The 15763-nt window shown below is 43.2% G+C and overlaps 1 protein-coding gene across 1 annotated transcript in view; it reads left to right on the top strand.

Moving 5' to 3' along the window:
• LOC143808530 (alpha-1,4-N-acetylglucosaminyltransferase-like) overlaps positions 1-15763 on the top strand; it is a 155679-nt gene that overhangs the window by 91305 nt on the left and 48611 nt on the right. The window contains exon 2 of the mRNA XM_077291292.1: positions 7050-7575. Within this exon, the coding sequence (XP_077147407.1) occupies positions 7075-7575 (501 nt within the window). The 5' untranslated portion in view covers positions 7050-7074. The remainder of the gene's footprint in view (positions 1-7049; positions 7576-15763) is intronic.

Genomic DNA, 15763 nt, shown 5'->3' with positions numbered 1-15763 from the left:
TTTGCTAAGTCAATCACTGAAAAACAAATACTGTTAACAGGAATATGTGCCAACAAGGTGTGTGGGTTAGGAACCAAAGGAGCAAGCAGTTCTGTTGCGGCATTGACTGCTCTGAGGTCATGGACCATTCTATAATTCACCGGCTCCCCAGGCCTAACCTTCTTCTTTACTGGATACAGGGGAGTGTTGCAAACGGACTGTGTAGGCACAACAACCCCTGATTCCAGCAATTTTTGTAACTGTGCGTCTATTGCAGCCTCCTGAGCAGCACTCAAGGGGTACTGACACAATAGGGGTGGTGCTACCCCTGGTTTCAATTTGACTATTATGGGAGGAACTTTGAGTTTTCCCACATCAGTTTTGCCTTTTGCCCACAGATCAGTGGGGAGTTGATCCAAGGCAGGTGCAGTGAATGGATCACTTTCTACAGTACTTGCAGCTGCATCCAGGGCCATAATCCTGCAGAGGGTACTGGGTTTAAGTTGAGGGGTCATAGTCACTGTTCCGTCATCATGGTAAGTAATAACCGCCTGTAGTTTCCGTAACACATCAGCACCTAGCAAATTGCATTGTCCCCTGGGGGCTACCATTAACTGTGTCAGAATGGTCTTCCCACAAATGGAGAGGGGAATGGTTTCCGTCATTCCCAAGGTCTGGGTCGGCGCTTTGAAAGGTGTGGCCATGACAAAGTCGGTGGTGTCACGGAAGGGTAATGGACAGTCTGAAAGCGTGATAACTGAGTTGTCAGCTCCTGTGTCAACCTGAAAGTCTGCTGTAGTTCCTCCTGGCAGGCTCACCTGTGCTGTACAGTCGGGGGTGGGAACCTTATCTGGGTATGGGTTTGTGCGACAATCTTTCCTAAAATGTCCTGGTTTCTTACATCCGTAACACAATCTAGGACCCGTAGTGGGTCCTCCACCTCTCTGTGAGGGTCCACTCCTCTGAAAGTGAACCTTAGTCTTCTGCTTCTGCGAGTCCAAACTGACTCCATGTGCAATCTTAGCAAGATCGCCTGGGGGGCAGGATCTCCAATCTGGTCTACTTGCCATCACCTTCTCTCTCACATACTTATCAATCCCTAGCATATATGCATGACTTAACAAACGTGTCGCAGTTCTATCATCTTCACCATAACCCATATCAGACCATCGTTGTTGCAACCTGTAGAAATAATCAATGGGGAGCTCCTTCGGGTCCTGTATACAGTTTTCTAAATGCCCCGATACTTCCTCCTGTCTAATCTTACAGGCTTTTTCCAGTGCCTCAACAAAGTCAGACCCTGACCTGGCATTGTTAGGTTCTCCGTCTTGGGGACCATTTCCCCCTGGGTACATTTTAAATGTCTCAGCTGTCAGTCGGGTGGAAGGTGCTTCCCCCAGGGCTGAACGCACTAACTGTTGCATGTCCTGTCTGGTTGCCTGGTAAGTGTGCTGTATCACCCCACACTGTCTGGCAAAAGTCATAGGTCGTTGGTTAATGTCTGGCAGCTGGGCAGTCAAAGACATCTGTTCTGTGGGAGACCATGGCTGATACCTACTAGTAACATGGTAAGTCGGAGGTCCACTGTCAGTTGCACCGTGTGGGTTTTCATGAAGTCATGCCATTTACCTGAATCTAATTCCCCTGAGGGGTGGAAGCCTCCTGCCTTCAAGAGCACACTAACCTGCTTCTGGGATTCCTTCCCTTCTGGACTATTCTCTGGACTAATTCTCTAGCACTATGGAACCCTGTACTTAGTTCCCAATTCTATTGCTAGTATACGTGCAGGCTGAAAACTATCAGACAGACCTTTCCTCCTCACCGAGAGAAGGCTATGTCATCCTGCGTTAGCCCTAAACATGCAGGCTGAAAACTTATCAGACGGACTTTTCCTCCTCACCTAGAGAAGGCTATGTCCTCCTGCCTTAGTCCTAAACCTAAACTATAGGTTTACTGTGCTTACAGGTTATTGTATTAGCTTGCTTCCAAGATTGATAACACAGGTATATGAACAGACAAACAACAAACACTTCACAAGCACACCATACAAAGATCATGGGGTCAATCATTTTAATCTAACAGTGGAGTCATCAGTGACCACACATTGAGGGTTAACATCTGGGTTCAAGGGTACCTGAGCCGGGCAAAGCCCGTGATCTTACCTGGTCCTGGTCGACTAGAAGCAGGGGAAAACCCGTCCACAAGTGGAATGACGTAGGCAGAATATAATCAGTATTCTCACCCCAGCGCTGTGTGATGCCACCAGTCCCGGGAAGTCCCCTGGTCCATTACTGGAGTCGGCCGGGTCCCAGATGAAGCACTCAGGTCCCTGTTCGGGTGCCAGAATTGTTGTCGCAGGTCTCGACCTACTCTCTGAGTCCACTGTAGAGATGAAGTCACGGCACCGGAGAGATAAGACACAGTACGCCAGGGCTGTATCTGAAATATCTCTAGTTTTTAATGAGCTTACACACACTTTTATGCATTCTTGTGTTGGAGGCGGATTCCCCATGTATTGGCTAAGCGTCGGAGTGTTTTACTCCCTTATCTCCCTGCAGTTTTGCAGACATATTTTACACAGTACATCATTCTTTATCTTTCCAAGGACATTCACTCCTTCCATTAGTTCTTAGGAATTCACGATAACAGCACAATGAAGAATAGTGAATTATATCTTACTTTTCTGACCTCTAATAACACTTATACAAAATGGAGGCAAGCAAAATAAAATGGATTCTGCTCTAACACTGCCAGCCTGTCAGATACTATCAGGTTAGCAGGCTCCAGCTCCAGCCCTCACGGTGTGCTCGCAGTGAGACTCTGCTATTGGCTGCTGTGCAGCGTGCAGAGTCTCCAGCTGAGCGGAGACCAGGCAGCAGCGCGTCGCCATGTCTGGCCTGCAGAGAGCCGCAGCCGCTTATTGCTTAACACTGAAGCAGCCGCGGCTCTGGATGGATGGGTGGGCCCCAGCCCCTCCTGCAATCATGTTACAAGGCCCGGGGCGATGCTGCAGCCTGCGCTCCTGCCTGCCTCCTCCTGTACTCTGAAACATCAGAGAGCCGCGGCCGCTTATTGCTTAATGACTTAATGCTGCGTTTTTGTTTGCGTTGTGCGTTGCGGCGCACAACGCAAATGTGAACGTAGCCTTAAGCGGCCGCGGCTCTGAGTGGGCCCCTCCATGTGACTGGGCCCGGGGCGATGGCCCCCTCTGCCCCCCCAGTAGCTACGCTACTGCACTGACATCTATATATCTACCTATTCTATATGTATTTACTGTATGTAATCCATCTCTTCTATCCTGTCGGCTGCTGCAGTGATTTTATAGAAGCCGGCAGATGAATTACCGGCTTTTATTCAATCTTTCAGTTCAATATAAATACATATATATGTGTGTGTTACTGAAATGTGTGTGTATATATATATATATATATATATATATATATATATATATATGTGTATTCTATGTGTATATATCTATTCTATTCTAACCTGTCAGTGTGATTTTACTGTACCCGCATATGAATTGCCGCCTCTATCTATCTATGCGTTTTGAAGAATATTTAATTTGAAAATGATGTGTAAATGACATAAATAGCAATCGCACTGCATTCTGATGTAAATCGGATGCTAGGTATGAAAAATCGTATTGTACGCGCAAAAAAAAACACATGACAATCACATGACACTTGCATTGCACTTGTCCTACTCTCCTGCATCAAAATCGGACAGATTTTAAAATCACTAGTGTGTCTCCATCCAAAATGTTTCTGAACACTGAAACCTGGCCCTAGCTGAAGCTAACTGGATCTAACACACCCTAAGTATTTATTTTCTAGGACTGTGTCTGTGTAACCAGCTGTTGAGCATATAGAAGTATTGTCAGAAGCTTGTATAATTTGAACGCTAGACATGTGGGGCTCTCAGTAGCCATAAAAAGATAAGCCTCATGCAGTCAAACACATACACACATTTATCCATCACTAGATCCGCATCCTTTATTACAATATATAAAAAAATAATTGAGTCAACAATCCTAAATCTAATTAAAAAAATGTGAGATCCTTAATTAATTACTGCAATATTTCAACTCTACTCAACAAAGGCTTTTTCAATGGAAGTGAAAGCCAGTAAATGGAGTGGTGGTCCGCAAGCTCACTAATGCTTCAATCTAACTTGAGCCTTTGGTTCCCCTGTTTTTAGGATCTGTGAAATCAGCAAAAAGCACCTCAACAATCATTATCACATTAATAATTTATCTTATGGATATGTGATAAGTATTGTTTATGGGTTGTTCTCTTTTACAATTAATGAGTCATATCAAGCATGTCAGGGTGTTTAGAGAAAGCTCAGGAGTAAAGCTCAGAGAACCCGAACGTAAAAGTTCAGGGTTCATACCGGACAGTTAGTATCCAGTGCTAAACGCCGAATACAGACTTCTCCCTGAAGTCCGTTGCAATGTTCGAAGTTCAGGGCGGAGAAAGTCGATTGCATAGAGAAAGAGATATAAAGTCAAAGAGAAATAGACAATTTTCCTGCTCAAAAGTTTGGGTCCTCATTGTTTTCAATGGGTTTCAGGTTCTGGTTGAAGTTTGGGTAAAGTTCTGGTACCAGAATCAAGCATTGAAATAAAGTTTGGGTAGGTTACCAGAACTCGAAATTCTACACATCCATTTATCCCCACTAAAGAGTTGAACCTGCTTCACACAGGGCAGATGCTATCTATAATAGTTAGCTGACTTCTGCCTTACACAGCAGTGATCAGTGCTGTCACTGATCACTGCTCTAAACCTTGTGTCACCGGCATTACATGCCACAATTTAGCTGTGCCATTTATTTTAGAGCCTATTAGCCCCCTCAATGATGCGATCATTGACATAACAGCCAAGGGAAAGCGAATGCACCTGTAACTATTAAGATAGTTTTCCTGGGATATCTAGCAATATAGAAGTAGAGGTATTCCAGCTTACCTTTACTGATTCCTATTCTGTAAGATGCTCAGATGATGGCTCTGCCAAGGCCAGTAGTATGCAAATGAAAGGAGTTAAATTGAGCTCAAAAGAACCAAACAATCTTTCTTAACTTACTTACAAAAATATGGCACAGAGAATATACAATGAATACTGCATGTTAAAATAGCACTACTACTACCTACATTGGCATCTATGCTTTTTGAGTTTTGTAGTGCCCTAAATCATGATACCTTGTCTGAACAAACAGAGCAATTTAGTAAGTTCCTATTCCGGTATGGTGCAATATACCTGAGACAAGACTTTTCCACTCTGCAATTACTTAGTTAGTCAAGATTTATACCCTTAATAGAAATATATCCATTAATGTTTATTTGTCATGATCAATGGATCCATTTTTGGATTCATGGCAGCTCTGGTTCCATTATGTTTTAAATGTAGGTTTTTTCCTTTCAGGACCAGCAGGGGTTAATGTCAGTTTCCCCTGCTGGCAATATGTTGCAACTGCAGAGTTGGTAGCTCAGCTGATGCGGGTGGTGACCACTCCCACCATCCTTTAAATGGTCACGTGATGCAACAGCTGACTGTTGGTGATAGATTTTCTCTATGGAGACCAGCCTTGCAGTGGCAGCTCTCTGGTGTCTGCTGTCTCTGGAGTTTGGAGTCTGGCTTCTGTGTCATCTGCGGTGTGGAGCTTGGCAGCAGAGTCTGGAAGCTAAGTGAGGGGTTTTCTTCTCATCCCTGTTGTTTTTGTCACTGTTCTCTGTGTGTAACTGTCTGCAGTGGTGAGGCTAGCGCCCCTTGCCAGCCAGTGCACTAGCCAATGCAGTGCTAGGTGACAGCGAGGAATGAGGTTTCTGATGGCGGTGGGGGGGAAGGACCCACTTAGGGCATTAGGGGAGTGCAGGGATAGACACAGGTTTGAGCTCAGGTGGTGACCATTCCCATTTCCCTATCAGTTGGGCCTTCCTCTCTCCATTTCCATCCCATTGTGTGTGTGTGTTGCGCTTTCCACTGACCGACCCCCCCCCCCATTGGGTCGTGTCACATTGTGACAGTATTCTACAAATTTATTTTTTCTGACATTTAGAGTTTGAAACAGCAGCTAAACATATATATTAATTATAGTTCAAAGATAAAAAAGTAGGAATATTCTCAGATTTTAATTGAAGTTTGAAACTACATAATTATTGTAATAATAGTAATATTATTGTAGCTTTGAGAAATAGGGTATGCTAGTATTCTATAATTAATAAATGCACAACATGACCTATAAAAATACTATTAATAACCAAGTCCATTTTCCTTATAGTCATATACGTAAAGGGGACATTACAAAACCAGAGAGGAAATGGTGGAAGCTAAGAAAAGTTACTATGTTGCATTTTTAGCTTCCACCATTTCCTCTCTGGCTTTGTTATGTCTCCAGTGCAGATATTACTATATGGAAAATGGACTTTTTACAGAAAACAAAACTATCATACCATATAGGTCCCGAATCTACAATAACATTAATGTTATATTAATTTTGAAGTTTCAATACTATTAAGATGAAAATCGCAATTAATATCTGAGGATACTTTCTTTTCTATCTATTAACTCTAATTTATTTATGTTTATACATAGTCATTCAAAAGTACAACTCATTCACAAAAATAAGCCCTTATATATCTATATCCATCTCTTCCGACAAGCCTACAACCTGCAGTGATCCTTAGGCTGCTGAACCGCCGCACAACTAGCTCTACCCTCTCCTAGTGTATCCTCACCCATCCCTTGTAGACTGTGAGCCCTCGTGGGTCCTCCCTCCCTCTGTACTTGTGTGTGCCCTGGTTTGCTTATGTTTATTGTACTTGTCTATAATTGCCCCTGCCATGTGTAAAGCTCCGCGGGATAAATGGCGCTATAAAAATGAATTATAATAATAATAATAATCAATTGAATAATACAAAAATGATGGCTATTTGCAATGGGAGAGGGAAAAAAGAAATCGCAAATAATAAAATTGTCTGCAAGGGGTTACAGAGAGTGTTTTAAATATAAGTTATCGCGATATGTTATGCTAATATATATAATTTTTTTTGCTTGTTTTTGCTTTTGCAGCTTAATTGGAAATTGCAAGTACAATATGTTGAAAAAACTGCAAATTTTGACTTTTCTGCTGATAATAGCAACTATATGTTTTCTAACCAGAACTTCAATTAAACAGAACAGCTTAAACACAATTGACTTTCTTATTGATAAAAGTCTCATCTTCAATTCATTAAATGAAGAAAACATTGATAGTCAATATAAGGATTTCCCAATTACGGATGATTATAATCACACAGAAAATAAAATACTAAGTGCTGTCATGCAGCAAGGAAACGGTATCTTATTTGTAGAAACAACAGACAGAATGGATGAACCATCCTTGGTTTTATGCTCAATTGAATCAGCGGCTCGAGTGTATCCGGACAGACCAGTGGTCTTCTTCATGAAAGCACTAGGAAACATAGTCACTGACGATGATGAGAAAAAAGCTCGGAAACACTACCCAACACTCTCAATTTATAAGAATATCTACTTTTTGCCTCTTCGATTGGAGAAGTTATTTGCTAACACACCACTTCTGCCTTGGTATAAGAAGGTAAGTAGTAAGAAATTATAGTCTGAACAGCATTAATACAACAAGTTACCATACTAGATATCCTTTTATTACCCTTAAAGGGAACCTGCCAAGTAATTTTTAGCAACTAAACTGTACCTAGTGTGTTGTTAGTGATGCAAGGTACATCACTAACACTTTGTTTTCAATCCAATCTACGCCTTAATCATCTGCAAAAATAATTTACCATCTCATTCAGTCATAGGGGTGGCACTTCATTTTATTATGTTGTCAACGCCCATGCAATCTGATTTTCCGATGTGCGCTGACATCATGGGAATCTGCTCTAAAATCCTGCGCTTGCTCAGTGTCGTGCAGCTCCCCGCTCTTGAACAGTGTCGAGTGTCTCTCCGCTCATGCGCAGTGACAAGCATGGTCATAGAGCCAGTGACTACCATGGCTCCAGCGCATGTGAACACAGTTAATGAAGTTGGGTTTATACACCCAGATTCAGTGCACACTCACGGGAGCCACTCATCACTGCACAGGCACGAGGATCTGCTCAACACGATGTAAGTGCTGGATTTTAGAGCAGATTCCCATGACATTTGCACACCCAGGGACATCAGTGCCTGTGCACCAAAAATATGATGAGCCCCTGTCTGAAATAAAATGAAGCGCCACCCCTATGACTGAATGAAATGGTACTATATAACTATACAAAGTGATTTTTGGAGATGATTAAGGCGCCGTTTGGATTGAAAACAACGTGCTAGTGATGCACATTGGGGACAGTTTAGTAGCTAAAAAGGATGTGACAAGTTTTCTTTAAAGAAGCCCTATTTTTTCCCCAAATCTGTGTATATGTAAGCAGGTTACTCGGATCCAACAGTGCAGACAGCGAGGAGACAGTGGTAAAGAAATTTTCAGTAAAGGTGGTGTTGAACAGCCCGATACCCACGTCCAACCCACTAATTTTATTATACAGAGAACATTGTTTTCAGTTCTAAACATAAATGACCAGAATTATGTAGATTATGTGTTATGTATAGGAATGCAGCCTTCTGGCTTGGGGTGTCATACAGGTGCTTGTCACAAAATTTGAATATCATCAAAAAGTTAATTTATTTCAGTTCTTCAACACAAAAAGTTAAACTCATATTATAGAGTCATTACAAACGTGATCTATTTTACGTGTTTATTTCTGTTAATGTTGATGATTATGGCTTACAGACAATGAAAACATAAACATCATTATCTCAGTAAATTTGAATAATTGACAAAAAAAACACCTCCAAAGGCTTCCTAAGCGTTTAAAAAGTTCCCTTAGTCTGTTTCAGTAGGTTCCACAATCATGGGCAGATGTCCAGAAGGCAGTCATTAACACACTCCACAAGGATGGTAAGCCACAAAAAGCAATTGCTAAAGAAGCTGGCTGTTCACAGAGTGCTGTGTCCAAGCATATTAATGGAAAGTTGAGTGGAAGGAAAAAGTGTGGTAGCAAAAGGTGCACAAACAAGCGGGATAACCATGGCCTTGAAAGGATTGTTAAGAAAAGGCCATTCAAATTTTTCCGGGAGATTCACAAGGACTGGACTGCTGCTGGAGTCATTGCTTCAAGAGCCACCACACACAGACGTAGCCAGGACATGGGCTACAAGTGTCGCATTCCTTGTGTCAAGCCACTCATGACCAATAGACAACACCAGAAGCATCTTACCTGGGCCAAGGAGAAAAAGATCTGGACTGTTGCTCAGTGGTCCAAGGTGTTTTCAAATGAAAGTAAATTTTGCATTTCACCTGGAAATCAAGTTCCCAGAGTCTGGAGGAAGAATGGAGAGGCCACAATCCAAGCTGCTTGAGGTCTAGTGTAAAGTTTCCACAATTAATGATGGTTTGGGGGAGCCATGTCATCTGCTGGTGTAGATCCACCGTGTTTTATCAAGACCAAAGTCAGCACAGCCATTTACCAGGAAATTTTACACCACTTCATGCTTCCCTCTGCCGACAAGCTTTTTGGAGATAGAAATTTCATTCTCCAACAATACATGGCACCTGTCCACACTGCCAAATGTACCAATACCTGGTTTAAAAAAACCAGTATCACTGTGCTTGATTGACCAGCAAACTCGCCTGACCTTAACCCTATAGAGTATCTATGGGGTATTGTCAAGAGGAAGATGAGAGACACCAAACCCAACAATGCAGATAATGTCCCACACAGCTCTGACTATACAGAATGATGGTCTTACAGCCCCAAACGCACAATATGGTGGTCCCCAAAGCCCTTTATTATACATTGAGGACCTCACAGCTCCCCATATAGTAAAATGGCTACATAGCCCCTATACAATGTGATGTCCCCTAGTTCTCCCAGTTCTCCCATATATACTGTATATAGTAGGATGGCCCCAGTTCCCCCATATATATAGTAGGATGGTCCCAGTTCTCCCCACATAAGTAACAGAAAAACTGCCTGAAACAACGAGAACTAGTCTGAATAGGTGCATAAAAAACAGCTTATTTATATCAAAATATGAAAAATGGTTGCACTCAATAGTGTTAAAGCATGTCAATGTGAAATACATGAAGTGTGAATGCTTCCGAAATTTAGGAAAAGTACACATGAGACGCTAAGCACAAAATTTGGCCAAATAATTTGAGCCTATCCACCATCGTCAAGGTAATCTCATGAAACGGATGGGTCCCCGACCTAACTGCCTAGTGTGAATACTTACTTATGGCTAATCTCTGAATGTATGGGTGAATATACAAATTGTCTCTTTAGAGAGGAAGAGGACTAGAATTCTAGTACCACCTATTGGAAGTAGCAATCCTAACAGTCAATGTTGACCCTTTAACGAGCCTTATCACATGATTTATGATATGAGCCAAACCAGATCTCAATTTGCAGACAATGTGTTTTGGGGTACTGCCCCTCGTCAGTGCAAAGCGAAGATCTGGTTTGGCTGATTGAGAGGCGTCTGACCGGGATCCAAGAAGTATCGCTTCTCTTTGAGGAGAGTGACAATTTGCATATTTCCCAGAGGAGCATTGTGGCTTTAAGTCTCCTCACCTCGACATGCTTAAAATGTCACTCTCCGCAAGGAGAAATGATACTTCTTGGATCCTGGGTGAATATAAACACCTCTCTTGGTAAAGCCTACATTTATGGGTTGGTCGGAACCTAATGTGATCAGATGTAATTAAAATCACTGCATGGTGAAGGGCGGATTGCACCTATGCAGACTAGTTATTGTTGTTTGTCACTTTTTCTGTTAAGCCGGGGTCACACTTGTGAGTGTGATGTAAGAAACTTGCATGAGTCTCTCGCATCAATACCCGGCACTGGGACCAGATTGTGCGGCTGCATAGAAATATAGAACTCCAGCGCTAGTTCTCCCATATATAAAGTAGGATGGCTCCAGTTCCCCCCCCATGCATATAGTAGGATGGCTCCAGTTCCCCCCATGCATATAGCAGGATGGCTCCAGTTCCCCATGTATACAGTATGATGGCCCCAGTTCAACCCTTGTATATAGTATGATGGCCCCAGTTCCCCCATATATATAGTATGATGGCCGCAGTTCATCCATATATACAGTATGATGGCCCCAGCCCCCATATATATAGTATGATGATCCCAGTTGTTCCATATATAAAGTATGATGGCCCCTGCCCCCATATATACAGTATGATGGCCCCAGCCCCAATATATAGTAGGATAGCCTCACAGCCTGTTCATATAACAAATAATGAAGTTTATACTCACCTCATCCTGCTTCCTGGCACTGCAGCCTCCATCTTCTCTTCTGGCCTGTAGAGCAGCGTGAGACAAAGATGTCATCGCACCCCATGCATGAGCACGCTAAAGTCTCACAAGCCGCGGTCTGCAACTTATGAGACAGACAGGCAGCATGGTGGCTCAATGGCTGGCTGGAGTCCTGGGTTCATATGCCACCAAGGACAACATCTGTAAGGAGTTTGTATATTCTCCCAGCGTTTGCGCGGATTTCCTCTGGGTACTCCGGTTTCCTCCCACGTTCCAATTTAGGGAATTCAGATTGTGAGCCCCATCGAGGACAGCGATAATAATGTGTGCAAAACTGTAAAGTGCTGCGGAATATGTTAGTGCTATATAAATGCATCACAGCACAGCAAGCATGGCCACGCGCAGTTTGCTAGTGCGCGGCCATCAGGTGGTCGGCCCTGCACAGCTGCTGGGGTAGTGTCCTGGGGGGCATTTGCCTTCCTGCCACCCAGCCGAGCCAGCCCCTGCTCACTCCCACCGTCTATTCATTATTAACCACTCTATTTCTACATTCAATACATCATTTACTCCCCCACCCTCAGAACTCATTATTATTTGCTCTCTCCCGATGCTCTCCCCACCCCCACATTCAATTCAATTGCTGTCCCTCTTCCCTCACTCTTAATTCATCATTTGCAGTCTCCCATCCCCTTCCCCACTTCATAATGTGCAGTCCTCTCCCCTCACTTCATCATGTGCAGTCCCCTTTACCTCCACATCATCCTTTGCAGTTCCTTTTAACCCCCCACTTCATGTGAAGTCCCCTTTAATCCCCCACATAATCATGTGCAGTCCCCTTTAACCCATGTCATCCTTTGCCGTTCCTTTTATCCCCTGATGTCATGTGCAGTTTCTCTTTAACCCCCCTCCCCACATCATCATGTGCAGTCCCCCTGTAACCACCACATCATCATGTGCAGTCCCCTTTACCCCATGTCACCCTTTGCAGTTCCTTTTAACCCCCAATTCATGTGCAGTCCCCCTTTAACCCTCTTCCCCACATCATCATGTGCAGTCCCCTTTACCCCATGTCACCCTTTGCAGTACCTTTTAACCCCCCAATTCATGTGCAGTCCCCCTTTAACCCCCTTCCCCACATCATCATGTGCAGTCCCCATTTAACCCCCTCCCCACATCATCATGTGCAGTCCCCTTTACCCCATGTCACCCTTTGCAGTTCCTTTTAACTCCCCAATTCATGTGTAGTCCCCCTTTATCCCCCTCCCCACAACATCATGTGCAGTCCCCCCTTTAAACCCCCATTTCATGTGCAGTCCCCCTTTAACCCCCTCCCAACATCATGTTCAGACCCCCTTTAACCCCCTTCCCCACATCATCATGTGCAGTCCCCTTTAACCCCCCACTTCATGTGCAGTCCCCCTTTAACACCCTCTCCAAATCATGTGCAGGCCCCTTTACCCCCTCCCCACATTATCATGTGCAGTCCCCCTTTAACCCCCTCCCAACATCATGTGCAGTCCCCCTTTAACCTCCCACATCATGTTCAGTCCAACTTTAACCCCACTCCCCACATCAATATGTGCAGTCCTCCTTACTCCTTACTCCATGTCATCATGTGCGGTTCCTCCTCCTCCCCATACCCATTTAATTCATTTTGCACAGAAAACAAAAAGTTTTGCATACTTACTTCACAGATGTTCCCCAGCAGCTCGGCTCTGCCTCCAGCATCCGGCACATGTCAAGCGGCGCGTACGTGATGACGTTATTGCATATGCACCATCACCTGAAAGGAAGTAAATAGAAGACAGAGGGAGCAGGAGCTGTGCAGCCGTCAAGGTAAGACGGCTGTGCATAGCTCTGGGAGAGCTCCCAGGCCCCAGCGCCGATGTGTGCGCCACAGCATCCACCACTTTGCTGCAGGATGGGTCCTGTTGAACGGTAGAACAGCGTAGAACAGCGTGTACTGCTGTTCACCGGGTCCCATACAGCAGTAAGGGCAGTAATGCCCTGATGGCAGCCCTGATGATACAGCAATGTGACTACAAACAATATCTATGCAATATTCTATTACATACTGTTTTTGTTATCTAGCAGTTTAACAACTGTTAATACCATTATGTCACAACTTAACAGGTGTCATTCTAAGCACTAGACTTGTGCCCATCATAGTCTTTATAAGCACCTCTGATCATTACACTAGCACTAGTGGTGTTCACTGTTATTTCCAACTAGGCCGCAAATTCTAAATATGAGATTCACTGGGTATACAGTGTCCCCTGCAGCATGACCCCAGCCCACAACCTGCAGCGTATATCTACACTGGAAGTAACGGCCCACAGGAACGGTCCACTCCTACAGCCGGTTCATCTCCCGAGCCTAATTCTTATCAGGTCACAGACTTCTACTGGTGCTGGTCACAGACTTCTACTTGTCCAAAACAAGGATCTTCCTCACAGCTCTGGCCTTCTCAGGCATCTAACAGCTCTCAAACCCTTTTGTGGCAATGGTGGCTGTAAACTCACCTAACAGCAACACATACTGACATGGTACAGGATCTGGTGCTAACTGCTTCTTCTTGTCCTGGCCAGCCTTTTTTTTAACTAGTAACTGCGACACTGGTGTCACCTGACCTGGAGTCATCTTTAAACTCTTCCTCTATGAACATAGCTTCCCATTATTAGATTCCTACTACAGTAATTCGCTCCTTAGCTTTACTTTCACCTTTGACCAGCAGATTGCGGAGCTAGCTTGGAATTATTCAGCTAGGCATCAACTTAGATTGTACTCTTCCTCTTTCTTGTCCACTTCCTTACATATATTTGTTTGGAATGTAATGTGAGTATTTTTCTATACTCAACTAACACTGCTCTCTCTGGGATCCAGCACCATTCTGCTTCTCTTCTTAGTGATGTTACTGCTCTTTAGACTATCCAAGTCACTCTACGCTCTGCCTGGCCCAGAAGTGGCTTTTGCAATGTAACTATGGAATGTCAGAACGAGATCCAGAATAGACTTCTAGAAAAAGAGATTTACAATGCATGCATAGTGCATAGAATGAGCAAGAGAATTTGAAGAGTAGTGGCATCACTGAGAAGAGGAGTAGAAAGACACTATGTACCCCATAGAGCAGCGGTAGAGGAGTATATTAATACATACACTACATTACATACAGAAAAATACAGATTTATTAAAAAAAAAATGTTCATGGGAGGGCATCATCATGGCAACATTATTACAGAAAGCTGCAATATACAAATGATAATGCCTGGGATCAAAGACAATTCTGACAGGGCTATTTAACCCCTTAGATGCTGCAATTATCAGGACACAACTATTACTGCTCCAACCAGAATAAAATATAAAAAATTGTACACCAAAATAATGCTACAATAATGTGTGTGTGTTTTCTTAACCATTTTGTACTATTGGATTAATAATGGATAGGTTTCATAATTGACACCTCTCCATTATTAATCTGGCTTAATGTCACCTTACAATAACAAGGTGACATTAACCCTTCATTACCCCATATCCCACCGCTACACGGGAGTGGGAAGAGAGTGGCCAAGTGCCAGAATAGGCGCATCTTCCAGATGTGCCTTTTCTGGGGTGGCTGGGGGCAGATGTTTGTAGCCAGGGGTGGTCAATAACCATGGACCCTCTCTAGGCTATTAATATCTGCCCTCAGTCACTGGCTTTACTACTCTGGTGGAGAAAAATGCGCGGGAGCCCACGCCAATTTTTTCTGCGATTTAACCCTTTAATTTAATAGCTAGAGGGCCCAAATTTTGCACATACACACTACTAACATTAGTAGTAGTGTGGAATATGCAAAAAAAGGGATATGAGATGGTTTACCGTATGTAAACCATGTTTCATATCATGTCGGGTTTGGGAAGGAGATAGCAAAAGCCGGCAATTGAATTACCGGCTTTTATGCTATCTAGCGCTGAATTAAATATAAATATATATATATATATATATATATATATATATATATATATATATATATATATATATGTATGTCTCAATGACAGATATGTATATATATATATATATATATATATAGAGAGAGAGAGAGAGAGAGAGAGAGAGAGAGAGTATATATGTTTTAACGAACATTTGAGCACATAAATCCATTAGATGTCGGTTTTGCAAGCCTGCGAGAAAATAACGCAGTACTGCCTATTGGTGACAAACGGATCACTATTTTGGGAACATTTCTGCGTATTACGGCTGTAAAAAACGGACCGTAATTTCATATGCTGAGTCTGACGCCGGCCTAAGAAGGGGCCATATCTCTTGAACGGAGAGGCAATGGAACAAAAGAAAAACATCTACAAATTCAGAAAAATATTGATATTAACATCAGATGAAAGACAATTACCTAAGTATGGCAAGTAAAACGTCCTCTAAAGCTTTCATGTGCCACTACTCATTTTCTTAAAATGCTGAACT

Source organism: Ranitomeya variabilis, chromosome 2, assembly GCF_051348905.1.
Source record: "Ranitomeya variabilis isolate aRanVar5 chromosome 2, aRanVar5.hap1, whole genome shotgun sequence".
Taxonomy (NCBI): Eukaryota; Metazoa; Chordata; class Amphibia; order Anura; family Dendrobatidae; genus Ranitomeya; species Ranitomeya variabilis.
The sequence above is the reverse complement of the archived record's forward strand: the minus strand, read 5'-3'. Positions and strand labels throughout refer to the sequence as shown.